Genomic DNA, 20,009 nt, shown 5'->3' on the forward strand with positions numbered 1-20,009 from the left:
GCAAAGTTATGTCTCTGCTTTTAAATATGCAGTCTAGGTTGCTCTTAACTTTCCTTCCAAGCAGTAAGCGTCTTCTAATTTCATGGCTGCAATCATCATCCCCAGTGATTTTGGAGCCCAGAAAAATAAAGTCAGCCACTGTTTCCACTGTTTCCCCATCTATTTGCCATGAAGTGATAGGACCGGATGCCATGATCTTAGTTTTCTGAATGTTGAGCTTTAAGCCAACTTTTTCACTCTCTTCTTTCACTTTCATCAAGAGGCTCTTCAGTTCTTCTTCACTTTCTGCCATAAGGGTGGTGTCATCTGCATATCTGAGGTTATTGATATTTCTCCCGGCAATCTTAATCCCAGCTTGTGCTTCTTCCAGCTCAGCGCTTCTCATGATGTACTCTGCATATATGTTAAATAAGCAGGGTGACAATATACAACCTTGATGTACTCCTTTTCCTATCTGGAACCAGTCTGTTGTTCCATCTCCAGTTCTAACTGTTGCTTCTTGATCTGCATATAGGTTTCTCAAGAGGCAGGTCAGGTGGTCTGGTATTCCCATCTCTTTCAGAATTTTCCACAGTTTGCTCAAATTCATGTCCATTGAGTCAGTGATGCTATCTACCACCTCATCCTCTGCTGCCCTCTTCTCCTCCGGCCTTTAATCTTTTCCAGCATCAGGATCTTTTCCAAGAAGTCAGCTCTTCACATCAGGTGGCCAAAGTATTAGAGCTTTAGCATCAGTCTTCCAATGAATATTCAGGGTTGATTTTCTTTAGAATTGACTGATCTGATCTCTTTGCAGTCCAAGGGACTCTCAAGAGTCTTCACCACCAGCACAGTTCGAAAACATCAATTCTTCAGCGGTTGGACTTTATGGTCCAACTCTCACATCCGTACATGACAAAAAACCTAGTTTTGACTATATGAACCTCTGTTGGCAAAGTGATGTCTCTGCTTTTTAATATGCAGTCTAGTTTTGTCATAGCTTTTCTTCCAAGAAGCAAGCATCTGTTAATTTCATGGCTGCAGTCACTGTCACTGCTTCTAACTTTTTTCCCTTCTATTTGCCATGAAGTGATGGGATCAGAGGTCAAGATCTTAGTTTTTTGAATGCTGAGTTTTAAGCCAGCTTTTTCTCTCTCCTATTTTACCCTCATCAAGCAGCTCTAGTTCCTCTTCACCTTCTGCCATTAGAGTGGTATCATCTGCATACATGAGACTGTTATTTCACTTGGCAATCTTGATTCCAGCTTGTGATTCATCCAGCCCTGCATTTCGCATGTACTCTGCATATAAGTTAAATAAGCAGGATGACAACATTCCTTGATGTACTCTTTTCCCAATTTTGGATCAGTCTGTTGTTCCATGTCCAGTCCTAACTGTTGCTTCTTGACCTGCACACAGGTTTTGCAGGAGGCAGGTAAGGTGGTCTGGTATTCCCATCTCTTGAAGAATTATCTAGTTTGTTGTGATCCACACAAAGGCTTTAGCATAGTCAATGAAGCAGAGATGCTTTTCTGAAATTCTTTAGCTTTTTCTATGATCCAATGTACGCTGGCAATTTGATCTTTGGTTCCTCTGCCTTTTCTAAACTCAGCTGTATCTGGAAGTTCTTGGTTTTCATACTGTTGAAGTCTAGCTTGAAGGATTTTGAGCATTATCTTGCTAGCATGTGAAATGAGTGCAATTGTGCAGTAGTCTGAACATTCTTTGGCGTTGTCCTTCTTTGGGATTGGAATGAAAACTGACCTTTTCTAGTCCTGTGGCCACTGCTGACTTTTCCAAATTTGCTGGCATATTGAGTGCAGCACTTTCACAGCATCATCTTTTAGGATTTGAAATAACTCAGCTGGAATTCCATCAGCTACACTAGCTTTGCTTGTAGTGATGCTTCCTAAGGCCCACTTGACTTCACACTCCAGGATATCTAGGCTCTAGGTGAATAACCACACCATCATGGTTATCCTGGTCATTAAGACCTTTTTTGTATAGTCCTGCCACCTGTTCTAATCTCTTCTGCTTCTGTTGGGTCCTTATCATTTCTGTCCTTTACCGTGCCCATCTTTGCATGACATGTTTCCTTGATATCTCCAATTTTCTTGAAGAGAGCTCTAATCTTTCCTATTCTATTGTTTCCCTCTATTTTGCACTGTTCAAAGAAAGCCTTATCTCTCCTTGATAGTCTCCAGAGCCCTACATTCAGTTGAATCTATTGTTCGTTTCTGCCTTGCTTTTCACTTCCCTTCTATCCTCAGCTATTTGTAAAGCCACCTCAGACAATCACTTTGCTTATGGTTACTGTTTCTTGTACAGTGTTACAAACCTTTGTCCATAATTCTTCAGGGACTCTACCAGATTTAATCCCTTGAATCTATTCGTCACCTCTACTGTATAATCATAAAGAATTTCTTTTTAATCTACCTAAATCAACTCTTTTATCACAGAGTCACACTATACTTTTCGATCTGCAACCTGCTTTCAATCATTTAATAACATATAGGAGATATAGAGACTTGTATTTTTACGCATGCTACTTTATATTGCATTAAGTGGCTGTACAATAACATGTTTATCCAGTTTCTTACTAATAATCATTTAGATTGCTTTGTTTTTTACTAATTTTATAAGTAATACTGTAATGTACATATATTTTTAATATATATTAACAGTTTGTGAGTCCATCCATGACATATACTGGATCAAAGGATATGAATATTTACTGTCAAGCTATCTTTAAAAATTGTTATACACAGTATTCTCCTACCAACAGTATAAGAGTTTCTGTTTCCTCATACTGAATCTTTGACAGTCAAGTTAGTGAAAAATATTCTGTTCATTTTTTTTAAGTTACATTGACCATCTCTTCATAGGTTCATTGGTCCATTTATATTTCTTTCCCTCCAAACTGCCCATTCCTATCCTTTGGTCACTTTCCTATTGAATTTGGCCTTTTTCTTCTTACTGACCTATAAGAGGTTTCCTGAGTTAAAAGGGTTAGAAATTCATTCCTTTTTTTATACGTGATGGAATTTCTTCCCAGAGTATCATTTCTTATTTCCTCATTGTATCTTTCAAGATATAGAAATTCTACAATCAAAGTTCAAACAATCAAACTCTGTAAAGTCCACAAAGAAATTCTACAATTCTACAGAGTCAGTAACCTTTTCTTTGAATTTTTCAAGATTTTCTTTGTTGTCATGTTTAGAAAAGCTTTCACTCTATCCAAAAATAATTTAAAAGTTTATTTTTATGGGTTTTTTTTAAACCTTTGAATCTTTGCTCCATTTGAAATGTACTGTATCATCACAAACAGGATTACCATAGACTAAATGTATCCTTCTCCAAATTCACAGGTTGAAATTCTAAGCCCAAATGTGACAGTATTAACAAATGGGGCCTTTGGGAAGTGATTATGTCTTGAGTAGAGATTTTGTGAATGGCTTTAGTGCTGGTACAAAAGAAATCTCAGAGAGCTTCTTCACACCTTCTCTGGTGATGAGGACACAGCAAGAAAATGGTCACTGATGAACCAGAAAGTGAGATCTCACTACACAGTGAATCTATTAGTGATCTGATCTTAGACTTCCCATTCTCCAGAACTGTAAGAAATAAATCTGTGTTACTGATAAGCTACTCAGTCTATGGCATCCTGTTTGAGCAGACAAAAAGAATGTGCGTGCCCCCTCTGTTGGAATTTCTCTTTAAATCAGGCAGTTTCTCCTACTCTTGCATTTTGCTTCCTTTCAAATATTCTTCTCCTTACAATCTCTAAAAGTAATTGCTCTTATTTTAGAATGGATTTGTTTTTATAAAAATGACACATGCTCATTATGTTTTGAAAGTAACAGAAAAGTACTAAGAAAAAATATCCCCATCACCCACAATCATTAATATTACACAAACATTTCCAAACATCTCACTAGGCATATGTTCAAAGTAAAAGAAAGATATACCAAAACCAAAAAAAGTTATAATTAAATGGAATACTAATTAAATGAATTAGTATTACTAGGCATATGTTCAAAGTAAAAGAAAGATATACCAAAGCCAAAAAAGTTATAACTAAATGGAATACTAACTAAATTAATATTATGATACTAATTAATACTTTTAAAAATAGCATTAATTCTTATTTTATTACATCAGAAGAAATAGAAGAAAAACAATCACATGGCTACATATTAACTGACAATGGGAATCTTGCAAGAGTTAGATCAGTTATCAACGGTTAAAAAAATAAAAGGGCAAGAAAGAAAAGTGGATAGATGCTTTCCAAGACAAAAATTTTTACTTAACAGAATAAGAGAGACAAGCCAAGGTGGAAATTGATCAATCTCAAATACTTTTTGCAAAAGTAACTCTTTAAGATAGTCCTGCAAAAGTGAACACAAAGTCAAAGAGAGAAGATCATGATGCACACCATTTTGTCTGAAAAAGACTATTTTTTAATCCAAAAATTTGGGCACTGTGTAAAAATACTCTAAGTTTTTGTGTAAGACAAAATATTTTCATGATTTTCATTTTTTCAAGTTACAGTCCAATAAAAACTTTTGTTTGCATTTGTTTAAATTCAAGTCAGCAGATTCTCTTCAACTGGGTAAAACATGTGAGGTGAATTAAATGATCCAACTCTCTTTTCAGTCCCAAACACTGTGCCCCTAAGAGTCTAAAGTAGGAACTGAAATAAGAGATCAAGTTAAAGGTGACTTAAGCAGGTTTTCTGTCCAAATGAAGCATAAATGGATGGCTAACACGGGAACATCCTTTCCTTCTTTCCCTCAAAAGAAAAGAAATCAAATCTCCAAATATGCCAAGCTTATTATTTTTTAAGTCTTATAACTGTCATCCACCAGTGTATTTCAAAACTATTTGCATTTTCAGATTACCATCTTCAGGTATTCTGTCCTCTCTGCAAAACAGTACTTGCCTTCAACTGACCTTAGCTCACAGATTTTTCTCTTTGTCGATCAAAGCTAGGACTTGATGGACATATCTCAACTTTCCCTTACTAAGTCCACCCATGAATGGGTACAGATTTCAAACACCACTACAGCATTTTCCATGCGCCAAGCCCTACTTAACATTTTGTAACCATATTTCCTTCTCCTCTGCATTCCTAATTAATAAGATCTGATATTTGCAGTCTGAAGGGTATTATTTTCCTATTAATTTTAGATACCTTTACTATGTCCATAATACACCTTTCAGGAGATGCAGAAACCAGCAATGCAAAAAGCGTTCTAGGTATCAGTGCCTCACAATTTTATAAAAGTTAAAATGTTTCCAATACTATTCTTAATGGAATTCAATGCATAGTCGATCTTTCAGACTAAAATCTATATGGAAATTAACTTCCAGCATGCAGAACTGTCCATTTATTTAACCTTAATGAACATTTACTTTTACTGGTTACACTGAGCCAGCCATAATCTACACAGTCTCCTATAAAATTAGACAAATCAACTTCAAGAACTCTATGCTTTATAATTATAGCTCAGCACCATAAATGAGACAGTAGAAAAATAAAGTTATTAAATAAGAAGCCAATTCTCTTAAAATTTCACATGGTTCTTAAAATTCTTTATACAATAAATGTGAAACAGAAACTATATTACTGATTAACATTTTAAACATCTATCTGAAATGGACTAGAAGTTGCTCAGTCGTGCCCGACTCTTTGCGACCCCATGGATAGTAGCCTGCACCAAGCTCCTCTGTCCATGGGATTTTCAAGGCAAGAGTACTGGAGTGAGTTGCCATTTCCTTCTCCAGGGAATCTTCCCAACCCAGAGATCGAACCCAGGTCTCTCACATTGTAGACAGACGCTTTACCATCTGAGCCACCAGGGAAGTCTGAAATGGACTAATGTAAGTACAAATGATATATCTAATACAGGGAACAGAAACTGAAATTATCTAAGAGAAAATGACAAAAACAATAAAATAGGAAAATAAGGACACACTGGTAACATAACACTAAAATTTCTAACCAAAGAGAAAAATATAAGGACATACTACAGTTCATGAAGAGAACTGTGAAATGGGTATTATGATGTCTAAAATCAGAAGGTAGACTTACCCAAATTAGCCAAATAAACTGGGTCAAGTTATTCATTTTTGTTGCAATTTCTTCATCTTTAAGATGAAGGGGGGTGGGTTGGGGATGAGATGTTCTCTGATTCTTCTGGCTCTAAAATTCTATAGTTCTATGTTATCTCATATAAGAGGAAACTGAGAATTTCTCTATTTCATTAACAAAGGGCTGTGTGGTTGCTGCCTACCAATACTTTTCCCTGATTCAATTTTCCAGGCACTTCTCCAGCAGTAATTAGAAGATACTAGAATCAAAGTCAGTCAGACAACTACCTTCAAATGACTAATGTGCCTCAGACAGAATCCTCATTACAAAACGCTTCACATCTCTGTTATGCCATATATAACTCCACCAGCAATAAAAGATCACAACAAAAAAGAACATTACTAAAATAGTTATGAAAACTCAAAGAAATACAATTTTTAACTTCAAAAACAATAGAGAAACCAATGCTGTCCTTAAGCATTATTGATCAGTCTCTAGTGAGATTTAACAATGCAATCCTTCAAGCCAATAAAGAGAGAATCCTAGGGATAAATTTAACAACTGCTGTCTGAAAAAAAAAAAACCAGAGCAAAACCAGCTTTTCAAAGTAGAGTAGTTTCTATCTAATTATCCCAGAAAGGAGCTGCGCTGATGTTTACCATGCAGAGTATTCTTTAACAGTCTAAAGACTTTAAGTAATACTAAGACTAACAAGGCTAAAGTAATACTAATAAGACTAAAGTAATACTTTAACAGTCAAGTATTTCATACTTTGAACCATTTACATTTTAAGACAGCAGTACCAGAAATTGAGCTTTTTCTTCAAAAATATTTTTAATCCCATCTTTTTCATACCATTATAAAAGATACTCCCACAAAATATCCATTTTAATGAAATGAAAAAACTTAGGAGCCCTAAGTAATTGATCACTAAAAACAGCTTAAGGAAAATTTTTTTATCTTACCTCTACACTAGGGCTAAGGCTGCTTGGCAGTGTTTCTGAAGTCACAGTAGTGCTTGGAAGGCTGGAAATTTCCCAAGTATTTACAGGCTGTATTGGTTCAGACTGCTTTGAATGATCTATACATTTTGGATTATCCAGTAAGGTCACTTCATAAAATTCTTGAATATCTAGAGGTGAGGAAAGGAAAAGAAAAATTCAAAAGTAATTTGTATTTTCTAATTAAACTATGCATTGCTAAAACAATATAACTCAAAAGCAAAACTTTTACTCCAATTAGTAAAATAAATCCAATCTTATAATGTACTTAAACAGTGAGTATTTTATTTCATCACAGTCATATCAGAACCTGCAGGGCACAGTGTAAAACTCACAGGCTTTTTATACCTCATAGTCAGTGCTGAGTTCAAATCCCTATTTCATCACCCTACTATCACCTGTATAGGCAAGTTACTTGCCTCTTATTACTGTGAATTGTTACAAGGATTCATGTACTGCATGTAAAGTGCACACTGGCACATACACAGCTCCTAAAGATAGAAGTTAACATCATTATTTTGAATTCTGCAGAAATAAGTCATTACTGATATTTTATAAATTTGTATCACCAATATCCAGGTTTGGAACATAAACGACTCAAGTGGTTTAAACTGCCCTAGTAACCAAAGTTAAGACAAAAAAAGAATAATATTTAATACAAAAATCAAAGAATTGCGAAATATTTTTAGATACCCTCACATTCAAATAGTTAAAAACAGTAAGTTAAAATATTTTGTTATTTTAGAAACAGTTAAAAGTATGGCAAAACACTAATAGAAACGACAAATGTACTTATAGAAGCACAGAATAATTTGGAAGATTAAGTTACTCTGTTATCAACTGGAATTACATGAATTTAGTATATTAACATTGGTTATGCTGCTCAGAAACTCTGAATGGTAGTTATATAATGTTTAAGTACACCACTACTAGTTTTTTATTTATCTTCTGGTATAATTTTGAGTTGATATTTTTTAAAGGAGGGAAATTATTATTTAACAGCAAAGATGGGGTATTATCTTGTACAGAACCAAAGACAATAACTGTAAATTCGCTAAGCTGTGTCCGACTCTTTTGCAACCCCATGGACTGTAGCTTTCCAGGCTCCTCTTGCCAGGGATTTCCCATGCAGGAATACTGGAGTGAGTTGCCATTTCCTTCTCCAGTGGATCTTCCAGACCCAGGGATCAAACCTGCATCTCTTGCATTGGCAGGTGGATTCTTTACCACTGAGCCACCAGAGAAGTCCAGAAATAACATTTAGAAAGGATAACTTTTGTTTCTCAACATGATGAAAACATTAATATCTCCTTTGAAAAAACATCAGAAGACAGCAGAAACAAAGTAACTCCCTTTATAGTTTTGATAACCAATGGAACTGTAGAACTTTCTAGGTAAAAGGTTAATAAAAACTAAAGTCTGACAGTGAGGATAATATCAACCTATTTCACAAGATGTTAATATTACTATGGAAAACTGTATGTAAAAGCATTTTATAAACCATGAATCACTATGTCAACTGTTCACATAAGCATCATGGAAGAGTCAAACCTCAAATTCAGAGAGTTAGCTAAAAAAGATTCTTATCAAACAAAAATTGCTTAACCTGAATCCAAATCAAGTCTCTAGAACCAACTTCTAGTTCAAAGAAAATACAAGGGACAGAGGAACATGTTAAATGGTATCAGAAAAGCAAAGAACAAAACTGATTCAGAGGAAGACATTCTACAAGACATTGGCCTGGTATCTTTCAATGTCATGAAAGGGAAAATAAATTGTTTAAAAGTAAGGATTTTTCTGTATAAAGGAAATAAAAAAGACACAGGAACTAACTGTAATGTCAAAGCCTTAACTGGTGTGTATGTGTGCTTGGGGAAGGTTGGAGAGGGTGCACCATAAAAGACATTGTGACAATAATTAGGGCAAGTTAAATACAGACTATTTTCCAGAATGTATTAGAGAAAAACTTTTTTGTATAAGACATACATGTGTGCAAGAGTATGTATATACTTACGTAGCAGAACATATATTTCCATATACGTAAGAGATATTTTATATATGTAGAAGACAAATGCTTGTAGATCTACCTGCCTATCTAGAACAAGATTTCCAACCCCCTACACAAAAACAAAACAAACAAAAAGCTCTTAGCATAGTATTATGCCCCCTAAGAGCACTAAATAAGTGTTGAGCAATTGGTCAGTTACCAATCTCAAGATAAACAACCCAAGTCACTACATAAAATTTTTGTATTTTCCAATACTGTAAATGAAGTTTCAAATTTTAAATTTCTATGTGACCTTTTATTCTATAATTAACAGAAATACTGATATACTGCCCTTTAATAAAATCTTTTAAAATTTTAGACCAGTTCTGTCCAAAATAACTTTTTGCAATGATAAATATTCTATAGCTTACTACCCAATATGGTAGCCACTCGCTACATACGGCTCTTGGGCATTTAAAATGTGATTAGTGTGACTGAGGAACTGAATTTATTTATTTAAGTTTAATTAAATACCCACTTACTCCTTGGAAGGAAAGTTATGACCAACCTAGATAGCATATTAACAAGCAGAGACATTACTTTGCCAACAAAGGTCCGTCTAGTCAAGGCTATGGTTTTTCCAGTGGTCATGTATGGATGTGAGAGTTGGACTGCGGAGAAAGCTGAGCGCTGAAGAATTGATGCTTTTAATGCTTTTGAACTGTGGTGTTGGAGAAGACTCTTGAGAGTCCCTTGGACTGCAAGGAGATCCAACTAGTCCATCCTAAAGGAGATCAGTCCTGGGGGTTCATTGGAAGGACTAATGCTGAAGCTGAAACTCCAATACTTTGGCCACCTCATGTGAAGAGTTAACTCACTGGAGAAGACCCTGATGCTGGGAGGGATTGGGGGCAGGAGGAGAAGGGGACGGCAGAGGATGAGATGGCTGGATGGCATCACTGACTTGATGGACATGAGTTTTGGTAAACTCCAGGAGTTGGTGATGGACAGGGAGGCCTCGCATGCTGCAATTCAAGGGGTCACAGACTTGGACACAACTGAGCAACTGAACTAAAGTGAAATACCCACAAGTGGCTAGTGGCTACAGTATAGGACAACAGAAATCTAGACTAATTATATAATTCAGCGTTCTGTGTATGCTCAGTCACTTTGTGGCCCCATGGACTATATAGCCCAGCAGGCTCCTCTGCCCATGGAACTCTCCCAGGCAAGAATACTGGAGTGGGCTGCCATTTCCTACTCCAGGGGATCTTCCCGATTCAGGCATCAAACCTGTGTCTCTTATGTCTCCTGCACTGGCAGGCAGATTCTGTACCACTGGTGCCACCTGGGAAGCCCATAATATAACTCAGAGTAAACGTTTAATGGTCAAGGAATAAAGAGTTTCCTAGATGAATTTTTCAAAAGTTCACTTGCAACTTGCTTTTACCAATCGAAATGCCTCATTTCTAGGTCTTATATTAAGCTATCAAACAGTCCTAATTTGCTGAATCTGAGCTCCTATGCATTACAGAACCAAATATCCAGATTATTGGCTATAACACACTTAAGAAAATCCAAGCTGAGTAAACATCCATCAGGATGGCTATTATTAAAAACAGTCACTGTTGGTGGAAATATAAATAATGCAGTCACTATGGAAAACAGTGTATGTTTTCCACTTACACAGTGGAATGTATATGGTGGTTTCTCAAAATATTAAAACACAGAATCATCATCTGATTCAGCAATTCCACTTATGGGTATACCCAAAAGAACTGAAAGTAAGGACTCAAACAAATATTTATATACTCATGTTCATAGCAGCATTATTAACAATAACCAAAAGGTGAAGACAACCTAACTGTTGATCAACAGATGAATGGTTAATAAATGAAATGTGGTATATAAAAACAATGTATTATTATTCACCCTTTAAAAGGAATAAAATTCTGATTAAATCTACCACAGATAAATGAATCTTGAGGAGACATGATGCTAAGTACGGTAAGTCAAACACAAAAGGACAAATATTGTATAATTCCACTTCTATGAGGAACCTAGAATAGTCAAATACATAGAGATAGAAAGAAAATGTATTCCCACAGACTGGGATAAGAACAGAATGTGGAGTTACTGTTTAATAGGTAAAGAAATTCAATTTGGGACTTCTCCGGTGGTCCAGTGGTTAAGAATTTACTTGCCAATGCAGGGGACACCAATGCAAGATTCCACATGCCGCAAGACAACTCAGCCTATGCACCACAACTACTGAGTCAGCACTCCAGGGCCTGAGATCCACAACTAACGAGCTCGTGTGCTACAACTACTGAGGCCTGCATGCCTTAAAGCCCGTGCTCTGCAACAGGAGAAGCCACTGCAATGAGAAGCCCGTGCACCACAAAGTAGCCCCTGCTCACTGCAACTAGAAAAAGCCCAGCAAAGCGATGAAGATCCAGGACAGCCAAAAATAAATAAATAATTTATTTTTAAAAAAGGAAATTCAATTTGAGATAGTGAAAACATTCCAGACATGGATAGTGGCGATAGCAACAGAACAGTGTGAAATTACTCAATGTCACTGAACTGCACACTTAAAAATGATAAATTTTATGTGATTGATATATATATATATATATATATATATATAATACTTTATCACAATAAAAAATAAGTTGAATGAGATTCTAGGGGAGTTTAAATGAAGTATATGGGATATAATATGTGGGCCTTAGGAAGTATCACTACGAACAAAGCTAGTGGAGGTGATGGAATTCCAGTTGAGCTATTTCAAATCCTAAAAGATGATGCTGTGAAAGTGCTGCACTCAATATGCCAGCAAATTTGGAAAACTCAGCAGTGGCCACACGACTGGAAAAGGTCAGTTTTCATTCCAATCCCAAAGAAAGGCAATGCCAAAGAATGCTCAAACTACCGCACAATTGCACTCATCTCACACGCTAGTAAAGTAATGCTCAAAATTCTCCAAGCCAGGCTTCAGCAATACGTGAACTGTGAACTGCCAGATGTTCAAGCTGGTTTTAGAAAAGGCAGAGGAACCAGAGATGAAATTGCCAACATCCACTGGATCATAGAAAAAGCAAGAAAGTTTCAGAAAAACATCTATTTCTCCTTTATTGAGTATGCCAAAGCTTTTGACTGTGTGGATCACAATAAACTGTGGAAAATTCTGAAAAAGATGGGCATACCAGACGACCTGACCTGCCTCTTGAGAAATCTGTATGCAGGTCAGGAAGCAACAGTTAGAACTGGACGTGGAACCACAGACTGGTTCCAAATAGGAAAAAGAGTACGTCAAGGTTGTATATTGTCACCCTGCTTATTTAACTTATATGCAGAGTACATCATGAGAAACGCAGAGCTGGAGGAAGCACAAGCTGGAATCAAGATTGTCGGGAGAAATATCAATAACCTCAGATATGCAGATGACACCACCCTTATGGCAGAAAGTGAAGAGGAACTGAAAAGCCTCTTGATGAAAGTAAAAGAGGAGAGTGAAAAAGTTGGCTTAAAGCACAACATTCAGAAAACTAAGATCATGGCATCCGGTTCTATCACTCCATGGCAAATAGATGAGGAAACAGTGCAAACAGTGGCTGACTTTATTTTGGGGGGCTCCAAAATCACTGCAGATGGTGACTGCAGCCATGAAATTAAAAGACGCTTACTCCTTGGAAGCAAAGTTATGACCAACCTAGACAGCGTATTAAAAAGCAGAGACATTACTTTGCCAACAAAGATCCGTCTAGTCAAGGCTATGGTTTTTCCAGTGGTCATGTATGGATGTGAGAGTTAGACTATAAAGAAAGCTGAGCACAGAGGAATTGATGCTTTTGAACTGTGGTGTTGGAGAAGACTCTTGAGCGTCCCTTGGACTGCAAGGAGATCCAACCAGTCCGTTCTAAAGGAGATCAGTCCTGGGTGTTCATTGAAATGACTGATGTTGAAGCTGAAACTCCAATACTTTGGCCACCTGATGTGAAGAGCTGACTCATTTGAAAAGACCCTGATGTTGGGAAGGATTGAGGGAAGGAGGAAAAGGGGACGACAGAGGATGAGATGGTTGGATGGCATCACCAACTCGATGGACATGAGTTTGGGTAAACTCCGGTAGTTCGTGATGGACAGGGAGGCCTGTAGTGCTGCAGGTCATGGGGTCGCAAGGAGTTGGACACGACTGAGCGACTGAACTCAACTGATAACATCTATTTCAGCTATTTAGTTCTTTGCTTCTTACTTGGGTCAGGAGAACTAATATTGTCAGATAAGACCCAATTTAAAGAGATTAGTTACCATATGTGGCTAACTAAAACCATAAGCAAAAGTACTGACATAGTTGTTAACGTATGTATGCTGCTGCTACTGCTGCTGCTAAGTTGCTTCAGTCGTGTCCAACTCTATGGACCCCATAGACGGGGGCCCACCAGGCTCCCCCATCCCGGGGATTCTCCAGGCAAGAACACTGGAGTGGGTTGCCATTTCCTTCTCCAATGCATGAAAGTGAAAAGTGAAAGTGAAGTTGCTCAGTCGTGTCCAACTCTTAGCGACCCCATGGACTGCAGCCCACCAGGCTCCTCCGTCCATTGTATTTTCCAGGCAAGAGGTACTTTAGTGGGGTGCCACTGCCTTCTCCATAATATATACACACACACACACACACACACACACACATGTATAGTATGGTGGTATTTTTGAAATGATAGGTTGTCACAATTATTATCATTGGAGAAGGAAATGGCAACCCACTCCAGTGTTCTTGCCTAGAGAATCCCAGGGATGGGGGAGCCTGGTGGGCTGCCGTCTATGGGGTTGCACAGAGTTGGACACGACTGAAGCGACTTAGCAGCAGCAGCAGCACAATTATTATCACTTTCCTTAAAATATATATATACACACACACATTACATCTTAATTCTTGACTCATATTTCATCTTGACTAACATTCCACAGTTTATTCACTTTATTTCATTTGTCCACCATACTTCATCTTCAGGGTATCCCAAGACAACAGAAGTGAGCAAGTAATAATACTTCTTCAGAAACTAGTTCTCAATTACAATTCCTTCAGTAGTATCTGTGAAGCTTTTTCAAAGGTGACCCAAACAAAAAAGGCACCCTCTGGAAAAACTGCATTACACAACTTGAGCTTTTCTTAGGAGTCCCAAGTATTAATATTTTATATTTCCCATGCAGTCTCTGTTTTTCACAGTGAATCTACATTGTGTATGTCGGAAGAGAGTTATCATCACTGACTGTAACCATAAAGATTCAGAAAAAAAATCAGATTATCATCATGACAAGTAAATATTTCTACAAAGTAACATTCTAGGATTCAAAATATGTCCTACTTTTTCCTTTAGAGTTTTCTAAACTAGAGAGTATAACATGGAGTAAACCATAATGTATGTAGTCTAAAGTAAAACAAGTTACTATACAAATATAAGACAAAAACAAACAAGGTAAATTCTAGTATAATCCCAATCTCTATTTCCTAAGTCTATTCAACATGCCAATGTCTGAAAATCCAAGTTATTCTTAAAAGATCAACTTCATGAAAATAAAGAATTAATGAGTTTACTCTGAACACTTAACACATTCAGCCAATCAGTATTAACAGAGTGTATATACTCTTGAAGTAAAACAAGAGAATTGAAAGATGAACAATAATGTCTTTGGGAGACTGAGATAATTGAGGAAAAATTTATACACCTAAATCTTTCCTATTTAAAGCACCTAAAAAGGTAGATTTCTGTAAAAATTTGATAACTGTATTTTAAATCATAGTAAATCATTTACTATTAAAGTGTAAAGAAAATGGGAGAATGTGATGGTAGTTAAAATGACTGCCATTAAATAGACAAGAGTGATCCCATACTCATCTGAAAATACACATAGCTCATTCAGATATATACCAGACATATCATTAAAATGTCTGATGCATTTTATCACCCTTGAAAAAGATTATTTCCTTTGAAAATAATGATGCACTAAAGTAGGCAAGAAGAGAAAATACAAAAATATTAAAACTTGGATTGGAGGAAAACTAGCCTTAGTTGACTCACAGTTGAAAATACTGATTCTGTTGATCCTACAGATCAGTCTTATCACAATCTATTACTCATTTTCCATTTGTAGTTTGCATGTACTTTCACTGTTTTGGACCAAACTAGTTCCCCAGTTCCTGAACAAAGATCTAAATTATAAGATCACAAAACTATACCACATACAACAGAAAAATTCTCAAATATTAAACTTAAATACAAGTAATTCGTCCAACAGAACTGAGACGAATCATTTCTACCTGTTACTAAACTTTTTCTATGGCGTGCTGTGATTCATGGGGTCGCAAAGAGTCGGACACGACTGAGCAAATGAACTGAACGGAACTGAAAATATATGTATTTCAGAAGTCTTCAAATCTAAGCAAAAATTTATTATTTTCTTGCTAAAATTTAAAGTTTGCAAACACTAGGAGTAAGGGAAGTAACGAAGTTCAGAAATCCCCTCAAAGGAACTTGAGGAAAAGTTTTCTAGCTTTTAGTTACAATTTGTTGTTTAGTTGCCAAGTCGTGTCGGACTCTTTTTGAAACCACAGACCACAGTATGTTAGGCTCCTCTGTCGTCCACCATCTCCCAGAGATTGCTCAAATTCATGTTCTTTGAGTCAATGATGCTATATTACCATCTCATCCTCTGCTGCCCTACTCCTTTTGCCTTCAATCTTTCAATATAATATAGGTGACATCTCTAATCTATGAGTAATATTCTAGCTAATGGAAAAAATATTAAGAAAAATACCTTAACAGGTGCGACTTCTCTGGTGGTCCACTGGCTAAGACCCCCAGCTCCCAATGCAGGGGTGCATGCATGCGTGCTCAGTTGTGTCCAACTCTTTGCAACCCTATGGACTGTACCCAACGAGGCTCCTCTGTCCATGGAATTTTTCAGGTAAGAATACTGGAGTGGGTTGTCAATGCAGGGGGCTACGTTCAATCCCTGGTCAAGGAACTAAACATCACAAGCCGCAACTAAGGAATTTGCAGGCAACTGAAGATCCTGCATGCCGTAACTAAAGATTGCTCCTGCCACAGTGAAGATCAAAGATCCCACACTCCACACCTAACACCTGAAGCAGCCAAATAAATAAGTATTTTAAAAAAATAAACCTTAACAGATACCTTGGCAAAGACACACAGATGGCAAATAGGCATATGAAAAGATATTCCACCATATATCATCAGGGATATGCACATTAAAACAAGGTATCACTGTACATCTATTAGAAAGGTCAAAATACAGAACACTGACAACAACTACTGCCGGCAAAAAATGAAACAACAGGAATTCTCATTCAATACCAGTAGGGATACAAAACGATACAGCCACTTTGGAAAGCTGTTTGGTGGTTTCTTATAAAACTAAACACACTCTTACAACATAATCCAGCAATCATGTTCCTCAATATTTACCCAAATGAGATGAAAACTTATGTCCACAGAAAAACCTGCACACAGATGTTTATAGCAACTTTATTCATGACTGCCAAAAGCTGGAAGCAACCCAAACATCCTTTGATAGGTGAATGAATAAACTGCAGTACATCCAGACAACAGAATATCATTCAACACTTAAAAAATTAAAAACAACAAAAAACACCCATGTATGTGGAGGAACCTTAAATGAATACTACTAAGTGAAAGAAGCCAATGTAAAAAGGCTATTTGCTGTGTGATTCCAATTATATGCCATTCTGGAAAACACTGAACGATACAGAGAGTAAAAAGATCAGTGATTGCCAGGGGTTGGAGATGAGACAGGTGAATAGGCAGAGTACAGAGGATTTTTAGGACAGTAAAACTATTCTGTGTAGTGTCGTGGATATATATAAGTATCTATCTACAATGGTAGACACAGGTCATCACACATTTGTCCAAACCTACAAAACATACAAACCCAAGAGTGAATACTAAGGTCAAACTATGGACTTTGGGTGATAATAATGTGCTCATGCAGGTTCCTCAACTGTGACAAATGCACCACTCTCATGGGAGATGCCAAATATGAGAGAGTCTATGCATGTGTGAGGGCAGGTACCTTCTCAATTTTGCTGCGAATCTAAAATTGCTCTAAAAAATAAAGTCTTTAAAAACTTAAAATAGATATGAGCTATCAAGTCATGAAAAGATATGGAGAAACCTTACCTTTGATAAGCAAAATACATACTGCTATGTGAAAGAAATCAATATGAAAAGGCCACACAGTTGAGATTTTAACTATATAACATTCTGGAAAAGGCATAACTATATAGACAATAAAAAGATAACTGGTTCCCAGGGATTTAGGAGGAGGGAGAAAGAGAAGAACAGGTAGAGCAAGAGACAGCAGAAAGATCAGTGGTTGCCAGGGGTTTGGTGAGAAGGACAGAGGGATAAATATGTGGAACACAGATTTTTAGGGGAGTGAAACTATCCTGCATGATACTGTAACAGTGAATACGTTTGTCAAAGCAACAAATGTGTATGTCAAGTTTATCAATGTATTGACACAAAGAGCAAATCTTAATGTAAACTATGGACTTTAGTTATTTAATACTGGCTTATCAACTGTAACAAATATACCACTCTAATAAAAATGTCAATAGTATGAGAAATGGGAGTGTGCAGTGGTAAGGATATGGAAACTGTGCTTTCCACTCAATTTTTCTATAAATCTACAAATCCTGAAGAAGTCTAATAATTTTTTAAATGTTTAAGGGAACATATTAAATAACAAATTTATATTAAAAAACAAGCAATCTCATACTTCATTTCAAAATAATTTACAAATGTATTAAAATTTTAAACGTTGAAAAAAGAAGCCATGACAGAATTTGAATACAGCAAATATTTTTATAATCTTAGGGATAAGAAAGTCTTTCTAAGCATAATACCAAGGGTAATTTTTTAAAAATTAGTTTAAAAACAAATGACAATGCATTAAAAACAAATGCAACTTGCAAAGGCAGGTAGCATTGATATCTTGAATGGACATTTTATACCTCTAAGGAAAAAAATGGAAAAAAAGAGTGGTGGGGGGCACATGACATGAACAAATAAATCACAGAAATTAACAACGATATAAGAAAATTCTTACGTCGTTGGTTATTTATTCAAAAAAATACAAAATAAAACATCAAAATGACTACAGGTGTCTTCTACAGATCAGAATAGAAAATACTAAAAAGATAATACTTTGATGTGCTTAAGGGATAGTAAATTTGTCATTCTTCCACATATCTAAAAAATTAAATTAATATAACATTTTTGACAGTAATTAAACAAACAAAAATCACATCAAAAGCCTTTTTAAATTGTGCATCCCCTTTACCAAGCAGTTCAATTCTAGGAACTTATCCAAAGAATATAATCAAGGATATAGAACGAAGAACATATACAAAAGCAATGTTGTCTATAAGTCAGAAAAATTATATATCTAAATGCTCCTGGGAAATTATTAGTATAACTACAGAAAAATCTATACATTGCAACAGTCTTTAAACAGCACAACCCATTGATATGGAAAGGCACATAATGATAAACTTTGTGGGATAATTAAAATGTACAGCACAGAGAAGTCACACTGTATACACTTAAGCAAATTCAACCACAGTACCTCTTTCCACCAAAAATAGGGAAATTCTTCCTATTAGTCCAGTAAGCAAATGCCAGCAAATAAAAACTGAAAAGAGAGAAGACTGTTCCCTCAGGTAGTCTCCATTATCATAGCATCTCTCTATATTTCACTGTGCTGAATGTGATTCTAGAATTATGTGCTTTTAATACTAAAGGTATTTAAACACAAGTCAACTACTTCATCTGCTGCCCAACTGAAGAAATTATTTCTCTCCACTAGAGAGAAAACAGTGGAATTGTAGTTAATGAGACACAATTCCTGAAGAATTTTTAAGGATAATTTTAATCTGATGATATTTTTCATTTTATGTAACAATTTTAAGTATCAATTCCCATTGAATTGTAGAATCAATTATACCATGTTTTATTTGGAGCTTCCCAGGTGGCTCAAGTGGTAAAGAATCCGCATGTCAATGCAGGAGCTGCTGCTGCTGCTGCTAAGTCACTTCAGTCGTGTCCGAATCTGTGCGACCCCACAGACGGCAGCCCACCAGGCTCTGCCATCCCTGGGATTCTCCAGGCAAGAACACTGGAGTGGGTTGCCATTTCCTTCTCCAATGCGTGAAAGTGAAAAGTGAAAGTGGGTCCGACTCTTAGCGACCCCATGGACTGCAGCCTACCAGCCTCCCGTCCATGGGATTTTCCAGGCAAGAGTACTGGAGTGGGTTGCCATTGCTTTCTCCTCAATGCAGGAGACCGGGGTTCAATTCCTGGGTTGAGAAGATCCCTGGAGGAGGAAATGGCAACCCACTCCAGTATTCTTGCCTGGACAATTCCACCAAAACCACAGGTGACAAGAAAGAATACTGGAATTTCCATGGACAGAGGAGCCTTGTAGGCTACAGTCCATGGGGTCACAAAAAGTTAGATTCAACTGAGCACCATGTTCTACACACAAAATTTGTATACAGGACTTTGTTTTGCAAAATGAAAGAGTGTATATATACACAAGAATAAGATTCTAGAAGGATCTTTACCCTATGGAAGAAGTAGGTTATCTCTGTTGTAAGAATTCTCTTGCTTATAATATTTTATATAAAGTACACGTATCTGACCGTAAATGTTTATAAATTGCACTCTGGAGGGTTAGACAAAAAACAACTAGACAGCTAATGTACAATGAAACACAATCCAATCATTTCAGAGAGAAAAATTTTACCAGTTAATTGATTAAAAGCAAGTACAATGTTTTTGTAAACTAAAATATACAACATTCAAACCTACTCAGGCACAGTTCACTCTGCTTTTGACTAAAC

General features: G+C 36.5%; 1 protein-coding gene across 14 annotated transcripts in view; it reads right to left on the bottom strand.

Annotated features, from left to right (window-relative positions):
* Positions 1-20,009, bottom strand: part of DLG1 (discs large MAGUK scaffold protein 1) — a 271,051-nt gene that overhangs the window by 242,507 nt on the left and 8,535 nt on the right. For all 14 annotated transcript variants that reach the window (XM_061411876.1, XM_061411915.1, XM_061411922.1 and 11 more), the window contains exon 4: positions 7,039-7,205. In XM_061411876.1, coding sequence (XP_061267860.1) covers positions 7,039-7,205 — 167 coding nt within the window. The remainder of the gene's footprint in view (positions 1-7,038; positions 7,206-20,009) is intronic.

The sequence above is a fragment of the Bos javanicus genome, chromosome 1 (genome assembly GCF_032452875.1).
Source record: "Bos javanicus breed banteng chromosome 1, ARS-OSU_banteng_1.0, whole genome shotgun sequence".
Classification (NCBI taxonomy): Eukaryota; Metazoa; Chordata; class Mammalia; order Artiodactyla; family Bovidae; genus Bos; species Bos javanicus.